Source organism: Strongylocentrotus purpuratus, unplaced genomic scaffold, assembly GCF_000002235.5.
Source record: "Strongylocentrotus purpuratus isolate Spur 01 unplaced genomic scaffold, Spur_5.0 spur5_scaffold_5, whole genome shotgun sequence".
Lineage (NCBI taxonomy): Eukaryota > Metazoa > Echinodermata > Echinoidea > Camarodonta > Strongylocentrotidae > Strongylocentrotus > Strongylocentrotus purpuratus.
Genome location: NW_022145611.1, coordinates 2,391,384 through 2,409,746, shown reverse-complemented (window position 1 = coordinate 2,409,746; position 18,363 = coordinate 2,391,384). Strand labels below are relative to the sequence as shown.

At 37.5% G+C, this 18,363-nt stretch overlaps 1 protein-coding gene across 15 annotated transcripts in view; it reads right to left on the bottom strand.

The window, feature by feature from the left end:
• The window catches only part of LOC100888919 (1-phosphatidylinositol 4,5-bisphosphate phosphodiesterase beta-1), a 131,924-nt gene that overhangs the window by 82,992 nt on the left and 30,569 nt on the right, over positions 1–18,363 (bottom strand). For all 15 annotated transcript variants that reach the window (XM_030999299.1, XM_030999298.1, XM_030999308.1 and 12 more), the window contains 2 exons: positions 8,222–8,290; positions 5,039–5,179 (listed from right to left, as the gene is read on the bottom strand). In XM_030999299.1, coding sequence (XP_030855159.1) covers positions 5,039–5,179; positions 8,222–8,290 — 210 coding nt within the window. The remainder of the gene's footprint in view (positions 1–5,038; positions 5,180–8,221; positions 8,291–18,363) is intronic.

Genomic DNA, 18,363 nt, shown 5'->3' with positions numbered 1-18,363 from the left:
TCACCTTCAGTCAGAACTAATAATGATTCTGTGACACACCCTCTCTCTCTCTCTCTCTCTCTCTCTCTCCTTCTCTCTCCTTCTCTCTCTCCTCCTTTCCCTCTCTCTCTCTCTCTCCTCCTCTCCCTCTCTCTTTCTCTTCCTTAGTCTCTCCTCTCTCTCTCTCCTTTTCCCTCTCCTCCCTCTCCTTCTCTCCTTCTCTCTCTCTTTCCTTCTCTCTCCTTCTCTCTCTCCTTCTCTCTTTCTCTTTCTCTCCTTCTCTCTCTCTTTCTCTAATTCAATGTGATGCGTGTGATTACTGATCTGTAGTAGATGTGAACATTATAAAAAGACAAAGATTGTTTAACCCTAAAAAGGCCGGGCTATTTAAGATCTTAGTACAGCCAGGGGGGGGGGCATTATGGCCCTCCCCCTTAAGATCTCGGCCGCAAAGCGGCCAATCGACGCGAAAATTTACACGCATGTCAAGTGAAGTGTATAGAACAATATGATAATTTCAATTTTTGGAAAAATTCACTCATTTGCATATTAATGGTAATTTATTCAAATAAAGTCATAAAAATCACATTTTTACCCATAAATCATATATTATTCATATTTAAGCATTCTTTTTCTCTACATATATTCATTAGACCATTCTGATAATACAACAAAAAAATTTGAAGAGCCAGCTTATTCCTTATGTTATCCCTTGTTTTGATAATTTCTTATGTATTTCAATGTTTTTTTAAGTTATGTATTTCATTGTTTTTGTTGTTTTATTTCATTTCTTACTACAATTCAACTATTTTAACTCCTAAAACAACCACCTAAACTTTAAACAAGACCCAATAACCCATGTTTGATCTGTTTTTAGGAAAAATGACTTTTCCATATGTTTTGTACACAAATCATGAAAATGAGCGATTTTCAGGCTGACATGCAAAGACAAAAGGTCACGTGACCTTGTAACTGTAGGTCCGATTTTCAAAAAAATTCTTTTAAAAGTTGCGCAAGACTCGAAGGAAAAAAGTCAGCGAGCGGCGGGGCGCCATCTATATGCGTTCCCGAGCAATCAGAAAAATTGTGGAGGGGGGGGGGGGTGCCATAATGGCCCCTGGCCCCCCCCCCACCTTATTAGGGTTAAAGGGTGTAATACTCATTTAAAATTGAACATCAATGACCGATGAAGAGAAGTAATGTTAGTCAGTAGAAAGACAATCACAACAGACTTCTAACTAGCTTAAACCTGACTTTAAAACACATATTTACTGATTTATAGAGTGTCAAAAGGCATTACCTTAGAACTAATGCCCTTCTATATCTCTCATCAGATGAAGTTTAGACTGTTTAATGTACATCTCTCTATATGCTTGTAGTATGTATTAAGACTCTACATGTATCTCTGTTATAAATAGGAAAACAAATATATCCAAATTCACAATGATGAACATATAATCAATCATCCTACAGGTGAACACATCCATGTAGTAATCTCTGAGGAACATCAATCTATTATCATCAGCAAGCTACAAGTATCCTGCTATAAGGCCATTACTGCCAACATGGTTATACCAGCCTAGTCTGATGGCACAGACACTAATAGGAAACTTTGCCACAAAGCCCTTTATAGCACAGCCTAGGTCGGTCCGTCCGTCTGTATCTAGACTCCAGAGCAGCTTAAAGGCATTGGGTTTCTTTGCCTCAGATTCTACCGGTAAACAAAATCCTGGATTTAGCTCAAGCTGCAATCATAATTATAAACCTATAGGTCAGTCAGGAATCCCATGACTTTTCCAAGCCATTGCATGTTTGATTATCAAGATATTTGTGATTGGAATTCGAAATTTCGAGAAACATCTTCCCAACAGCGTCTTATAATACTAGTCTATTGGGGTAAATAAGTACCGGTATGGTAAAACTGGTCACTCAAAGATTTTTACTTAGATGCACTTCATGATCATTTTGAAGCTCAATTTGTTTAGGCTTCAATATCACACCATATCACAGACACTGATAACACGTAGAGCCATCCATCTCAGATTTGTAAAACTGGAAACATTAATAAACAATGCCTTGAAGTAGAGAGCCTATGTACTATGTTGTTAGCCTAGTCCCACTATGCAGACACTGTTACACCCAGTGACTGATAAGGATTTGTGCCTGCAAACAGCCTTGCAATGGTGTGGACAGCCTAAATTGTGCACTCTTTTAATTTCGACAAAAATAAAGAAAATAGGGACACTTCGAGGAATGAAATCCCTTGATTAAAGCACTTGGTTTCTCATTTTCTCTCTTTGCTTTACAATAATACAAGAGCATGACATATTCTGACTGGGGTTATTGGCAGTAATAGAGGAGAGCACTTAGCTATGGAAAATATAGCTCCTCAAGCAAAACGGAAAAGCATTGCAGCTACTGGCTTCCATCTTTTTAGCAGTAAATTTCATAAATAAATCACCACAATCCCTTGGCAATGGCTCAAGTAGGAGAGGAGAGAACACAAAACAGAGCGCTGTCTAGCATCAAACTACATATTTCTGAGCTATCGGCATGTAGTCTCTTTAGAAAGACTTATAGCCTGCTCTCACTAAATTAGTTTTAAATTGCTTTGAAATTAATGCTGTAGTTTGTACGAAAAGCAAAAAGGCAGAACATTATAGTGATTATTCAAATTACTTTTTATTGGCCATTAAAAACATAATTTACCCTGTGAAAAGTCTGCAGATACAGTTTGTATACCATATCTTTCACCCTTATGCTATGCAAGCCTATTTTGAGAGTGTATTTCCAGCTATTTGGTGCATCTCTCTGGCATTATGAAACAGTTTTGATTTATACCTTTAACTCATATCATCAAAAGTCAAGGTTAATACAGTATAGTACAGACAATGGAAACAAACTGAGTGACGTACATTGTGCATGAATTATCCTCAAATTTCTATACACTATACGTAGGTGATACAGAAAGGTCGTCACTAATCAATTAACTATCTATATTCGATATACATGTACATGTAGCAAAGGTGACTGCATGACATAGGCTCTGACACGTATTGCTCTGTGGTTAATTTGTAATACTAATCAAATTCCCAACCAAATGAACCACAATATTTTAACTTATACTACCACTAACCTTTAACCTAAACTAAAATTCATTCAAAACCGAAGGCCTAGCTAACCCTAAATCAGTAAAAAAAAAAATAATAATAAAAAATAAAAAAATGACTGGAACTAATCTCCAATCACTGTCGTAAGTACACGTCCATTTTGATCATACACCACATATAAATCTCTATTTCTTGCAAATTAAATGGCTATCACTTTGCCATCAAAGTTAAACACCAAGTGCAATCTAATTCTTAAGTAAAGCATTATAACTAGGAGCAGCAGGAGGGTTGTGTGGAGGCAATTAACTTTGAGATTATGCCAGCTTGTAGTACTTTGAATAATCATCGTTTTGGTCCTGTGTTAGCCCTCGTCGTTGTTTGTGGATCATGGTTTCAAACTACAACGGTCCCATGTGAGCATACTGGTACCATAAAAAGATGATGAGGGTTACATGCTACTAGCATTAATGTTTCATGAAAATTGATGACAACACATTTTGTTAAAGTTTTTTTTATGTTAAAGACAATGGACTCTGTGAATATTGGTACCTGCATTATTTTCTTCCTGTGTCACTTGTACTTAGAGGATCACTCAATTTGACCAGGATGCAATACACCACACCTTCATGATCATGGCAATAGCAACGTTAATACCCTCATTTATAGAGAGCCTTCTAGTTACATGATCAAAGGCTTTTACAGTGTATTATAAATAACCTGGTTATTGGATTTTATTACCATTCTGCACTTGAATAGCGCATGCGTTTCTAACCTACTGACCTTACATCGGTTGTATGTACATACATGTAAATGATGAAAAATATAGTTGTATTAACATTATGTGTGATACCAGAAAAAAATCAGGATGTACAGAACACAGTACATGGAAGAGACTCTGTACAAAATGTCTAATAAAGACTGACAAGGCAACCATAGGCATAGGCAAACCAAAAAAAAACAAAAAAACAAACACAATAATATCTGATAGGTATCCTGACATACATGTAGAATTTAGGACACCCCCCCCCCCCTCCCCCTTTTTCTCCTTTCTTTTAAATTCCTTATGGGCATAATCAACCTAAAATCTTTAATGTTATCAATGAGCCCATAATCTATTCAATTCCTCAAAGAAGCTTTCAGTGTTCAGTAAACTTGTTCAGTATAAAGTAAACTTGGGACCCTTCTCAGCAAAGTTTCATGAGCCCCCCTGCCGGAAGAAGTTGTCTGAACCTTTAGACTACTTGTATGGCAAGCCAGTAGATCTTGACGCATCACAGTAGCCGCTTAGTTCAGTTCCCTAAAGATCTCTAATGTGATAAGACGCCCCAGCTTTTCTACCAACTATTATAATTGCCAGACTTAAACCATTCAACAATGGCGACATAGCACTTGCAAGGTTTCTCAAAGTAGATGGATAAAAGACACATTCAGAAGGATCTAAAAAGCTCAGGGCATTTCATCCCTTCTAAACAGGATGGTGATAGATTTCTGATCATAAGCAATGATACAAACTCCTAATGCATTTCTCTATTTTAACATTAACCTCAACCATTCCAGTTGTTCTACATCCACAAGATCACATAAATTCTCTGTCATGAATAACTGTGATTCTACATCGATGTAGGCATGTGTTATCTAAGTAAGATATTAAGCTATTCTTCATGTTACAGGTTTCTGTAACAAGAATGACCTTCTGCTCAAATTTATTCTACAGGAGATAACAAAATAGACTTCATAAATCCTAATCACCATTGTTGTAGTAAATCACATAAATGATCTTGTATGAGTAAATGTTGTCGTAGGGTGTGATTATGTGGCATAGGCATTCTGCTGCAAATTCTGTTATGGTCTCTGTAATACAATTCACTGCTGCCTTCTCAATCAGGCAAACAAAGACAACTTTTAATTTCTGATTTGTGCGACGCGGAAGGATGCAATATGGTGCTTACCTGAGCGACTTTCTCTGATGTCCCACAGAAGTTTGTGAAATTGAGACTAACAATCTCTGATCCATAGACCACTGTGAGTGTCTTATCTTCTAGAGGAACATCCTTGGAACCCATGTCACACAGAACGCTGAGCTTGGCATCCTAAACATGATTGAAACAAACAAACAAACATTGAATGTCAGCATGTATCAAAGATAGATCTAGGGCTTTGAGAAGACAGCTCTCATGCTGCTCTCTGATCTTACATCCAGTGATGACATAAGCTATTTATAAAGTACAATATGAACAATATAGAGATGTACTGAAACATGTTTAGCTCTACAATGTACGGATAAATATACAATAAAAGAAATGTACATTTTGTGCAATGGACCAACTTTCAAACAATTTTGATAAAGTTGATAGTTATATGAAAATATTTTATACATACCATACACAAGTATAAGCCAAGAGCTAAGACAACTTTAGGATAAAACTCTTGGCTCTTGTGACAGACAGTTCTGCATTATCCACTTCATTGGATAATGCAGAACTAATTCCATTCTACAATAGCTGACAGGTTAATACATACAGGATGTACATATTAAAGTGCAAGCTTTCGTTTTAAAAGCTGTGTCCATTTCTATTCCTTCTTTAATTTTCCTATCGATAAAACTATCCTTTTACAATCATCTCTGCCACACCATACCTCTCATTACACTGAATATACGTACACAGGATTCCTGCTTGCTCTAGAAATATCACTATCTTATAGACTATATTTAGTGTGGAATAAATCATCTCAATTTCAACCTTCCCCTTTCTTGTCGTCAACTTTTTTTCTCCATAGCATCATCTCCGATTCTGGGCACCACCCTCCCTTGTTAGAACTATACAAGTCTCCAATTTCAATCAACAAACTCATCTAGAGCCAGAAAGAAGCAGGACTTCAACTCATCCTCTTTCCTAGAAACAAGTGTAACCGAAGACGAAGCAAATTATAGAGTGAGACAGACAGCGGCGCTATCATCGCCTTGGCTGTCCCCCAATTAGCATTGATTGAATTGAGTTGCTTATCACCCAGCCATGTTTAATCTTATGTATGCATAGTATGGAAAATGGATTGGGGACTGTGTTCACACAGTGAGTTGGAGTCTGGGTTGAGTATAATAGCATTGACTGACGATGCATATCAGCCAGCTTTGAATGCATAGTATGGAAAATGGATTGGGGACTGTGTTCACACTGTGAGTTGGAGTCTGGGTTGAGTATAATAGCATTGACTGACAATGCATATCAGCCAGCTTTGTATGCATAGTATGGAAAATGGATTGGGGACTGTGTTCACACTGTGAGTTGGAGTCTGAGATGAGTATTAGCATTGATTGACTTTGAATATCAGCCAGCTTTGAATGCATAGTATGGAAAATGGATTGGGGACTGGATGGATTCACACTGTCATTTGGAGCCTGAGATGAATTAGCACTGATCAACTTTGCATATAACCTAGCCATGTTTAATCTCATGTGTACAGGATAGAACATGAGTTAGGGACAGTTCACATTAACAATTTTTAGCCTACAAACAAGAAGATTGGTTGGAAACCTTGTTCACACAGACAGTTTAATAGCATTGATTATTAAATTGAGTTACTTTTCAGTCAGCCATTAATACAAATAATGGAAAATAGGTTACCGACCATGTCAACATTATAAACAATTAGGACTTGAGACAAATATTCTGATTTTGAAAGTTACATGGTTAGAAGATCCAATTTTTTCATTCTTCATACAATTTAAAAATGTATTCACGCTAAATTTCTTTACCAGCTCAAAGTCGATCTTAAGTGTCCATAAACAAACAATTTACCTCTCTGAAAATACAATAATTCTTGTAATGTATCTACCAAGTGAGATATGACTTTAGACAATTCTATGTTTAATGTGGAGAGATAGAAATTGCGTGGGAAGGTGCATGCAGTAACAAACTTACAGTGTGGAGACAGGAATGTACTTTTCCTAAAAGAAAGATGTGAATGATGACACGTTTCTGTGTCACATATTCACATCTAAATCTCCTTGGTCATGGTTATTTGATACTCTGTCAAAGCTAATCGCTGAATGCTAATGGAGTGAGCTCATTTCAAACACACATCAATGTCAGAATAATTTTTTTTTTTTAAGTTTCTGCTTTCAACCTTTGAACCAAGTTGGCAATGTTTGTGGTTATTTTTTTCTCCAACTGAACCCAATGTCTAAAACATAGCTGAGAGTGAGAGAGTATGACATTTTTGCATGTGACTATTCAAAGTACTTATTGTGTTTGTTTATTAAATGAAAAGAGGGCCCCTCTGTTTCTTAGCAGAGCATTTCAAATGTTGTCTGCATTGAACTTTCCAAGTAAACAGCGCTTCTATCTATTAAGATTTGATCGAGATGAACGCTTACTTTCTACCACAGAGGCTTGAATCATGACCAGAAAGCAGTTCTTGTAATATATATACACACTATGAATAGGGATCAAAGTGAACATGGAAAACGGTTCCAGGAATGTTGCTATACACTTGTTTTTACAGATGCTTGCATGTCTGTTCCTCAGGGCTCACCACTTATCAAGCCAAGAGGCGCTTGGTCTCTCATTTCACTCATACGCTTAAGAGAGAGAGAGAGATCGCCAGCCAAGCGGGTAGAGGATTGGGGAGAGGTTCACGAGGGCTAATGGATTTAATGGGATAAATGCCCTGCAAGGATCGTTAAATCCTCCACCTATAATTCATCTCAGTTTACCCATTAACCATTTGGTTAAGACTGCAATCATCGTTTAAATTGATTCAACTATCAGCTTAGAAATATAATACAAGGTGGAAGCTAGGGCAGAAGGAAAGATGAGGGAACATCACCATTGCACAGAGAATTTAATAAAGAGTGATTTACTTCTAGTGTGAGGAGAACAATATAAATATTCTCTCTCTCCCTCCCACTACTCTACCAGATGTTATATAGTCAGAACTTTCAAATATCTTAAATATAACAAATAAAAAAGATTGAATTTCATTTCAACCTTCAAAGACCAGTAAATTGTAGCAAATGAATAAGCTCTTTGCTGCTGCCCACGTTACTAACTGCAAATTCTAACACAACACACAATTCGCTTGATCCTTCTTTTTCTTTTTTGATTCATATTTGTTATGCGACTAAGTATTACCTTTGGTGTCATAGCATATTTTCCTGTTCTTGTGTCTCGCAATTGGGTCAGTTCCAGGCACTCCACATCCTGAATAAAAGGAAAAGGATAAAAAGGAAAATGAATGGAATCAAATAAGGGACTGAACCGTAATTGATCAGAAGGTCAAATGGTTTCAATCAAGTTAATAAAATTGAGAAGAATCTTTCTCTTCTCTAGGTTTATTATTGAACAGGGCTGCCACTTATTAGAGCCTTCGATCACCATGGTAACTAGAGGTTTCTGAAAGGGTGAGGTTTCTTTAAAATATCCACAAATACTTCACTTGCTTCAATCTGAATGCTTTCACATTCCTTGTTTCATCTATGCAGGAGGTAAAATCAAATGTAGCTTTTCAAGAATAACATTTCTTTTTATAAAGCAAAGCAGCAAAATCAAAATAATAAAATCAAATTTCCCTTCACACACACAATCCAAAGACCATAAAAGTAATCATAAATACAAAGAGAAATGCAGAAGGTAACATTGTTATTGCTAGTGTATGTATTTTTAGAATAGTTCATTACATGTAAATGTACATAAAATGACTTTATGCAAACGCAAATTCCTCTCGGATTTATTGGGATTATTTTTAAAGATATTGGTTTGTTATTGGTGAAAATATAATATCCATTGCTATTTTAATCCCAAATGATAAAAATAGACAGTAACAGAGTGCTATAATTCAATATCCTAAATCAAATTTTACCAAAACAGTCTGACTTTAAATAAATTGGTGACCATTACTTCAGTATCTGTCATTCCTATTCTATTTCTAAATAATAATAAAAAAGTTGTGTGCAATATATAGAGTCTTATAGACTAATCAATCAGAATAGATTCTTTTTTACTATTACACAGGTGTAATGAATATCATCATTGGTGATATTATACTTAGTATATTATGATGATGATGAAAATCAAGTACCCTTTCAAACTACTTGCCTACATGTATCTACAAGAATAGTTGACGTACATGCAGATCAATTGTATAGTACATGTAAGCATATATATAGAGAGAGAAAAATAAAATATCTTTAACGTCTAGAGGTAGTTGGACACCTGTTGCTGTGTTGCCAACAGTTTCAATTTGATTTGATTTGATTTGATTTGATTTATTTATTTCTGTTTGATTTTCTTTTTCTTTTGCATTTTTACAAATATATAACAAACAAATATTGCAAATTTACACATGACAAAAGAATATATGTAGAATAAAGTGTTTGTTGATATACACAAATTTTAGTGACTAAATTCTGCCCACATTAAAAAAAATTATTTTAAGTACCGGTATGTTTACAAAATACTGTAATCTCTCAAATTGAACTCCCCTACCCGTCAGAGATATCAACCAAAATAAACTGAAATGTTTCCTTACATCAGATACATTTTTAAAAATAGACCAGCAAAGGGCAATACATGTATTTGCCTTAATCACCCAAATCAGTTCTACCCACATCACATACTGTCACAAACTACAATTGTGGATAATTTTTCCATAAAATAAAGTATTTCAATATCAATTTTGGTTAATTTCGGATAATAGTTTTTTGATTTATAATAGTAAGTTAAAAACTCCTTTTCAAAGACATGAATATGAAAATTACATTTGATATCTAATTGATTGTAGACATTCATTTAAAATATAAACTTATTACATATGTGTAGTCTTCCAAACCAACATTTTGAAGATACATCTGTATGGTAATCTCAGGTAAGCATAAATGCATGAATACATTTCTCATGAAAGATATATTTGAGAAGCTTGAAATAAATTTAATACTCAAGTACACAACTCTATACATGTGGCAGGGGAAATCAGAGTTGGTAATTGAGTTTATTATGTATTCATGACAGTGTCAGACTCAGAGAGGTCTCTTTGGTACAAAGGTTTCACAATGACAGGTAGGTCTCTATTGAAATGCCTCCACTAGAGATCATTTAGGTTGGGAACAGCTCTTTCCCCTGCATTCAGACTACCGGTACTATTATTATTCATATGAAAGCTATATGATAAGTAGGTACTTACAATGTTGTAGTCTCAACGTCACATTATATAAAATGTACGAAATGTTGTTTAAAATACACTTTTGAGTGTCATTACAAATGAAAACTCAATAAAGAATCAGAGTTTGTTCTAGTCTGAACAGTGATTAATACCTTAATACCTATTGTTCAGGGGGATCCCCGGAACAAAAGGTATTAAGTATTAAGTACCATAAGGATCTATGCCACTGAGTCTGAATGTCTTATCACATATAAACTGGGCGCAGCTTAGCTTGACCACACACTCATGATTGGCTGGCTGTCATGTCAACAGATCTCTTTAAAACCAGCTTCTTTATTCAATGTTTCTTTAATACAGTGTTATTTATCTCGTCTGTATACTCTTTTCACTATATGGTGATTTTTACAATACGACGTTGCTTTTATACAAGTTTCATGATAATTTTTTATCCTCTCTGAACAGGCTATAAATCAGCTGCATGTGGTCCAATTCTTTGTTGGTATCAGACAGGACCCAACACTCTCAGGTGCCTGCAACACATGGCTGCCCAAATTGTATGAAGTCTGGGGGTGTTTCACAAAGACTTAGACTAATGACTAACAACTTTAATGAGTTGAACTTGAACTATGGCAGGCCATTCATGCCACTGGCTGCTCTCACCATTCCTGACATTGGTCTCTCAGAGGACATTAAAGTTTACAATGTAAAATGTATGTAACTTTTTTTTTCTTTAACAATGAACAATAAAAAGTGTAAATTCTGTAGATTTGTGCGTCCCTTGAGAGACCAATGGTGAGAGCCACTAGTGGCATGACTGGCCTGCCATAGTTCACGTCCACCCTTCTCCTGGATACCTAAAATTTCAAAAAAATGTACATAGAGCTTAATAAATACAGACTGTAAAAAGTTCAGTCTTGACCACTTTTCATTTGTACCTTTGCATTACATGACGTTACATGAGGTTAGTTATTAAATATGATGGTATATATAACTGTATAGCTTTACAATTCATCCTGGTAGTCTATCCATAGAGTCACTCATTGTATCATTCAGGGACATGGATTTATGTATTGCAGAACATAATGGCCCGAATTCACAAAGGAGGTTTACATTTAACCCATGGTTTAAACCTTCATTTAAATAACCCATGGTTTAAAATTAGCGCAAAGTAAGCACAACACAGTCAAGAGGTCCAATATTAGATGCGCGCAAGGCAAGGTACACTTATTTTGCGCTAATTTTTAGACCATGGGTTATGTAAATGAAGGTTTAAACCATGGGTTAAATGTAAACCTCCTTTGTGAATTCAGGCCATTAAATACAATAATTATATGAGACATCAAACAGGATCAACCATCAGCTGAAAATATTTTAAAAATCTGCGCTAATTAAGCTGTACACTTCTTGAAAGACAACATTGAGACGTACTGTACATATAGGCCTACACAACAATCATTTATAAAAACAACAGGTGCACGTCTTACTGATGATTTCACATGTATTGTAATAGTATTGAAGAAGATCATCCCTAGGAACACTATGCTACTCTGTGTGGGATGGACCAACAGGGCTTATTACACGATCAAATGTGCCTCGATCAGTCTATTCTTCTTTCTTCTGCTTGATCAAGTCTTTAGAAATACATAAATACTATTCTCTACAACCCTACATCACTATCCAATACCATGCCAAAATAAATCATAAGCAATCTACAACATTATTTTTCAAACACATTCAGTGAATCATTGCAGTGTAATGAGTGTCTGACAGAAAAGTTTGCCTTTCATCATGCAGTCACTAAATCTTTGATTTTTGCCAGGTAATACAAAGTTTTGAGAAATTTTGAAAATTTGATGGATAGTGATTCTTTATAATTTTAATATATTTGGATGCCCATTTGGATGCCCCTGTGGATGTATTATAAGGCCTAAAATAAAAACTTGTTGCATTGCCCTTTGGGTGCCAAAACATAGGTCGGTCAGTCAGAAAAGTTTTGATTTTTTAAAACTTTTTTTTGTCGCCCTCTCTGGGCGATATTTTTTCAGATTTGAATGTTTTTGTGTTTTTTTCCCGCCCTCTTTTGGCTGATATTTCTCAGTTTTTATTTCTTTAATACATGTGTTTCAGCGTCATCATTCCGCTGATAATCTTTTTCACCATATAATTATCCATGGTTTGCACAAGCGAGAATTTTGGAATAATTTGAATTTATGCATTTATACCCATTTAAACAAACAAAATACATATTTTTTTATTCATTAATATCAACAAATCTAAAAAAACGGTTAAAAAAAAAAAACTTTTTTAAAATGCCGACCGTAGATTTTCAGATTTTTGGGTCGGTCGCAAAGGGCAATGCAACAAGTTTTTATTTTAGGCCTAAGCAGTAGACAATTTAGCCCCTAAAACACTTCTGCTTTTGAGAAAAATTGAATATAAAAATTTCAAATAGCGCCTACGGCCATTCAATGGTAGCTGCGAACATGAAAATCTCAGAATATGTTTGTAGTTGTGATATATAATTTACAAAAGGGAATAGCTAATCGGTCGATTTTAGTCAAGAAACATTGTTTTATAGCTTAATCAATATCTTGACCTTGAGAGGGAGCTATACAACATAAAGAGTGTATTATTTACAATTTCATAACTTTAGACTTGATTTCAACCGCGACAACGATCACTGAATATTGTAGGATCACATATGCTTCCAATATGTTCATTTGAACCAAATTCATGACCCCATACCAAAACGTTGTATTACCTTAAACGTAACTCCCCTGAATGTGAGAAATATGAGAAAAGTTTATGATTTCTGCTTGCAGTGTATATGCAGCTTTTATTTTATTTCTCTTTTTTATTTGGTATATATAACTCCTGACAGAGCTTGCATACTGAATTATCTATTCTGAAACCACATGCACTCATTGAACTCACGCTGTCCCTGCTTGGTAACTTATAATTAAACTCTAACACTGACTCATGGATGACATCTCAAAGCACTTTGTAGTAAAAGGTGCTATATAAATCACAACTATTACTGATATTGATGTTCCTATATTGGTATTACTCTTCCCTGTTCACAGACCCTTCGGTACCACTTCCAGTGAATGAGTACCGGTATATGAATGCATTATTAATCTGTGGTTCCCATAGCGGTTCTAACCTCATAGTAACAGAATAAGGTCATCGGAGGATGACCCCAACTCCATATTGACAAACCAGATTTATAGACACACTCACCCTACATTCAGACTACTGAAATAATTTACATGATAAGGACTTTTTACTAGTCTGAGATTCATATTTAAGAAACGTCGAAAAACAAAACGCACGTTTGAGCATCGTTTTTTATGAAAACTTGATAAAGAATCAGGGTCCTATTCTAGTCTGAACGTCGTAACGTAAGAAAATTGTGTCTGTATAAAAAATGGGTGGGGCTTATCATGAGCAGGCACTGCTGATTGGCCAGCTGCCATGTCATCTGACCTCTTAAAAACTAATTTCTTTACATGACGTTTTTTTTATACGGTGTTGTTTTCTGGTCGTTAAGCTCCTTTAAAGGGACTATGTCCCATTTGCAGGCCCAAAAAATGGAAAAGTTAAATTCCAACTGCATTTGAAAGATAATACTAATTTAGAACTTCCCTAAAAAAGGTGGGGCTTTAAAATGTCTTCAAGTGGGAAAATAACGACTATTGGTTGTCAAATCGACTTTAGGGCTATAGAGCCCAAAAGTAATAGTCTTGATTTTCAGACAATTGTACCGAATGGTCATACGTTTTATGCTGCGCAAAGATTCAATCAGTTTAATCTTGGCCATCACAAGAAGTGGGTTATTGATGTTCATGTACCCTTTACAACTCTTTTCATGTATGTTATTACCAAAGAAGAAAAAAAAGCCAGTCAGTCACTCAATAGTGTCTGACAGTGAAGTCTAGCAAGTAAACGGTTTTCCTTGCATAATTTGAATATGAGGACACTGCTAACGTTTAAATTTCACAGATAGGACATACATGACATATTCATAATTCCTGCAAAGTTCTACAGCATTTGAGGTTGGCTGCAAAAGGGACATAGTACCTTTAATAGCTATACGATGATTCTTTATACGATGTTTCTTTACAGTACATGTTTCTTATGTCATATTGCCTTAACAGGCTATTAAAGTCCAACGATAAATAACAATTGCCTTGATTGATGGGTGAAACAAAAAAATTGAAGTTGCTTATTTGTTCTTTTCAAGGTGAAATAAATTGAGCAACATTTTGACCAACTTATTCCATTTCATCAAGCTAATGGTGGTTAGAACATAAGTATTACTGAATTTAAATGAATTGAATTTATTGACACATCTGTCATTGTAACAGGAAATTCTTCTTTCATTGGTTTAAGAATAAGAACAAAGGATATTCATATGCAAGGAATGACTGTTCACTTTAAATCTGGACCAATTTATTATGTGTAAACAAGATGATGAATCCAGCACAGTAACACACTAGTGTCAATGACCCCCATACGTGTGGCTGAAATTGTAATGGCTACACCTTACAGGTCTACATGTACAACAGGGTGCAGAACTTATTACAGCATGAACATACCACTTATTATATACCGGTAAGTGTATAGAATTACCCTAGGAATTATCTCATGCTTATATTATTCTTATGATATAGAAGCAATTACTCACTGGGATTTAAATCATTTACCAGATGATTTAGCTAACCGTCTACTACTACTAATAGCTAACCTACATAAAATGGGTGTAGCTGAGTGAGTGAGACTGCTGAGCTTTTCTGACTTCCCTTTGTTTGTTCTGAATACGTATTGAATATTGAATACTGTCCTGCCAAATTTAATCACCGGTATTCATCACCGTTCGATTTGCAAACGCCATCATGAAGAATTACTTCTTACCACCCTCTTCTTCTAGATCACATCCACTCCTTCTAGCAATACTCTCAATAGTGTGTGCACTTAAACTATTGAAGAGTGGAAACCTGTACACGCAGATTGCAGACCATAGATCAGCTTCTTTACCCTTCTTCGATCTACACGCAACGCTGTGTGAACCAAGATCACTACACCAGCCTACTAGAAGGCGTACTTACACTGCAGATATTGATAACTGCAAACTGTTACTTTTTATATCATCCTGTAATAAGTGGAATCGAAATACAAAGCTTTGTCCACTTGACTTCAGGTCGACTTCTTTGAGCCACCTAACCATCCTACTTCTCCTCAGCGGACAAGTTGAAACCAACCCTGGTCCATCAACTAGTGCTCCTGAGACATTTCCATGTGCCATCTGTGGGGATGAAGTGAGAGACAACGACCCTGCTCTCTTATGCGATCACTGCGACTGCTGGTGCCACATCTCATGTGTCGGTATCTCCCCAGACTCCTATGATATCTTGACGCAGAAGTCCAGGAGCTTCGCTTGGGTGTGCTGCCAGTGTTCCTCTACCAACATAGGGTCAAGCAGCTCGCTGCAAAGTCTTAACCTCTCACAGACCAATCGTTTCTCACCCCTTCACCACGACTCCAGTAATGAAGAAATCCTTCCCTCCATCAACCCTCTAACCTCTACGCCTACATCGAGCCCTGGGGGATGTCGTCAACCACGATTTCACCCTCCATCAAGAAATCGCAAAAAGGCATTTAAAGTGATGGTTGTAAACTGCAATGGTCTTAAGGGGAATGCTAAAAAATCAAGCTTCCATGCAGCTATTGCTCACCACACTCCTGATTTTGTTTTTGGTTGTGAATCAAAACTGGATGACAGCTTATCATCATACTCGATCTTCCCAAGCAATTACTCCATCTACCGTAAGGACAGAAACATCCATGGAGGTGGTGTTTTCATAGCAATCATCGACACGCTAATTGTCACTGAATGTCCAGAGTTTGACTCAGACTGTGAGATACAGTGGTGCAACGTGCAACTTGCAAATGCCAAGCCACTGTATATTGGTAGCTACTACTGCCCCCCCAACAACAGACAACAAGGTCTTGAAGGTTTGCACCAGTCATTGTCCAAGATTATGACAAGGCACCGGCGCAGCCACCCTAACATCTTGATAGCCGGCGACTTTAATCACCCAGACATCAACTGGGATGACCAGTCGACTACAAATCCAGCCACTTCTACTTGTCACCAGAAGCTGTTGGATATCCTTTTGCACAACTCCTTGTCTCAAACAGTCAGGGAAGTCACCCGACCTTCATCCAACAACATCCTGGATCTAGTTGTGACGTCAAATCCCGCCCTGGTTGAGAATGTGTGCGTAAAGTCTGGGATATCAGACCACAACATCGTCACTTTTACTCTTGCTGCAAATCCAAAGATCTCTGTCAAGCCCCTGAGGAAGATCTACCAGTTCCACAAAGCTGACGAACAGCAACTGAGAGATGCAGCAGCCGAATTTGCGACGGAATTCCTCCAATCAGATCCAGAAAGAAGATCAGTGGAGACAAACTGGTCCATCATTGTCAACTTCTTGAACAGGTGTTTGTCTGAGCTTATTCCTTCCAAAATGAGCAAAGGAAGGAAACATCTTCCTTGGATTACTCCTCCTTTGAAACGCCAGATGAGGAAGAGAGATAGCCTATTCAAGAAGGCACACAGCCAGTCTTGCTCCACAGCTTGGACAGCCTACCGACAATTCAGGAACCAAGTTGCCAAGAATGTGCACAGAGCACGTTGTGAGTACGTCAACAACATCATCGGGGCAAGCCTTAAGGACAACCCAAAGTCTTTCTGGTCTTACATCAAGACATGTCGTTCTGAAAACATTGGTATTCCTACCTTGCGTACTCCATCTAAACTATGCGCCTCAGCATTAGACAAGGCAGAGACACTGAACGACTACTTCCAGTCTGTCTTCACTCCTCACCAGCTCCAACCTCTTGTACAGAAAGGACCTTCTCCTTTTCCAACTATTGGTCACCTGCATGTTCACAGGACTGGTGTCGAGAAACGCCTCCAACAACTGGACCCTTCAAAGGCCAGCGGACCTGATGAACTTCCACCCAAGCTCCTAAAGTTGGTAGCTCACGAGATTGCTTCTCCACTGTCCTTCCTGTTTCAACAAAGCTACAACAGTGGCATCGTTCCAGCCCAATGGAAACAAGCACTGGTTACCCCTATTCACAAGTCGGGAGAAAAGTGTGACCCCTCCAACTACAGACCGATCTCACTTACCTGCGTTTGCTGCAAAGTCATGGAACACATCATCCTGAGCCATGTGTCGAAGCATGTTGCAGTGAATAATATCCTCACTGATGCACAGCATGGCTTCCGACGAGGGTTGTCAACAACCACTCAATTGACAACAGCCGTCCACGACTGGTCCTCCATCCTACAGCAGCGTAGCCAAGCTGATATAATCTTCTTGGACTTCAAGAAGGCATTTGATCGAGTACCACACCTTCTCCTGTCAACCAAACTTCAGTACTATGGAATAAGTGGTGACTCACTCCAGTGGATAATGTCTCTCCTCACTGATAGACAGCAGGCAGTCGTAGTTGATGGATCCAAATCAACATGGAGGGATGTAACATCTGGAGTCCCCCAGGGATCCGTCATCGGCCCTACCCTCTTCCTGTTGTATATCAACGATATCCAAGACAACATCCAGTCCACAATGCGTCTCTTCGCAGATGACAGCACCCTCTATCGTGAGATTCGATGCCCTGAGGACCATCAAATCCTAAAGGACGATCTCCAACAGCTGTCCAGGTGGTCTTCAAACTGGATGATGGACTTCAACGTGAAAAAGTGCGCTATCCTCACCATCACACGGAAGCGTACTCCCAGCATCCGAGAATACCACCTGTCAAATGGACTGATTCCGAGAGTGAAAGAGTACAAGTACCTTGGAGTAACGGTTGCTGCTGATCTCCGTTGGAACAAGCACTGCCAAACCATCCGGCATAAAGCAAGCCGTACTCTAGGTCTTCTTCGCAGGACTCTCTCACCCTGTACCAGGGATGTTAAGTCCAGGGCCTACACAGCCTTAGTGCGCCCCCAATTGGAGTATGCCTCGGAGGCTTGGAACCCACACAGCGTCACGGTCTCAAAAATGCTAGAGCAAGTACAAAGAACAGCGGCTCGCTT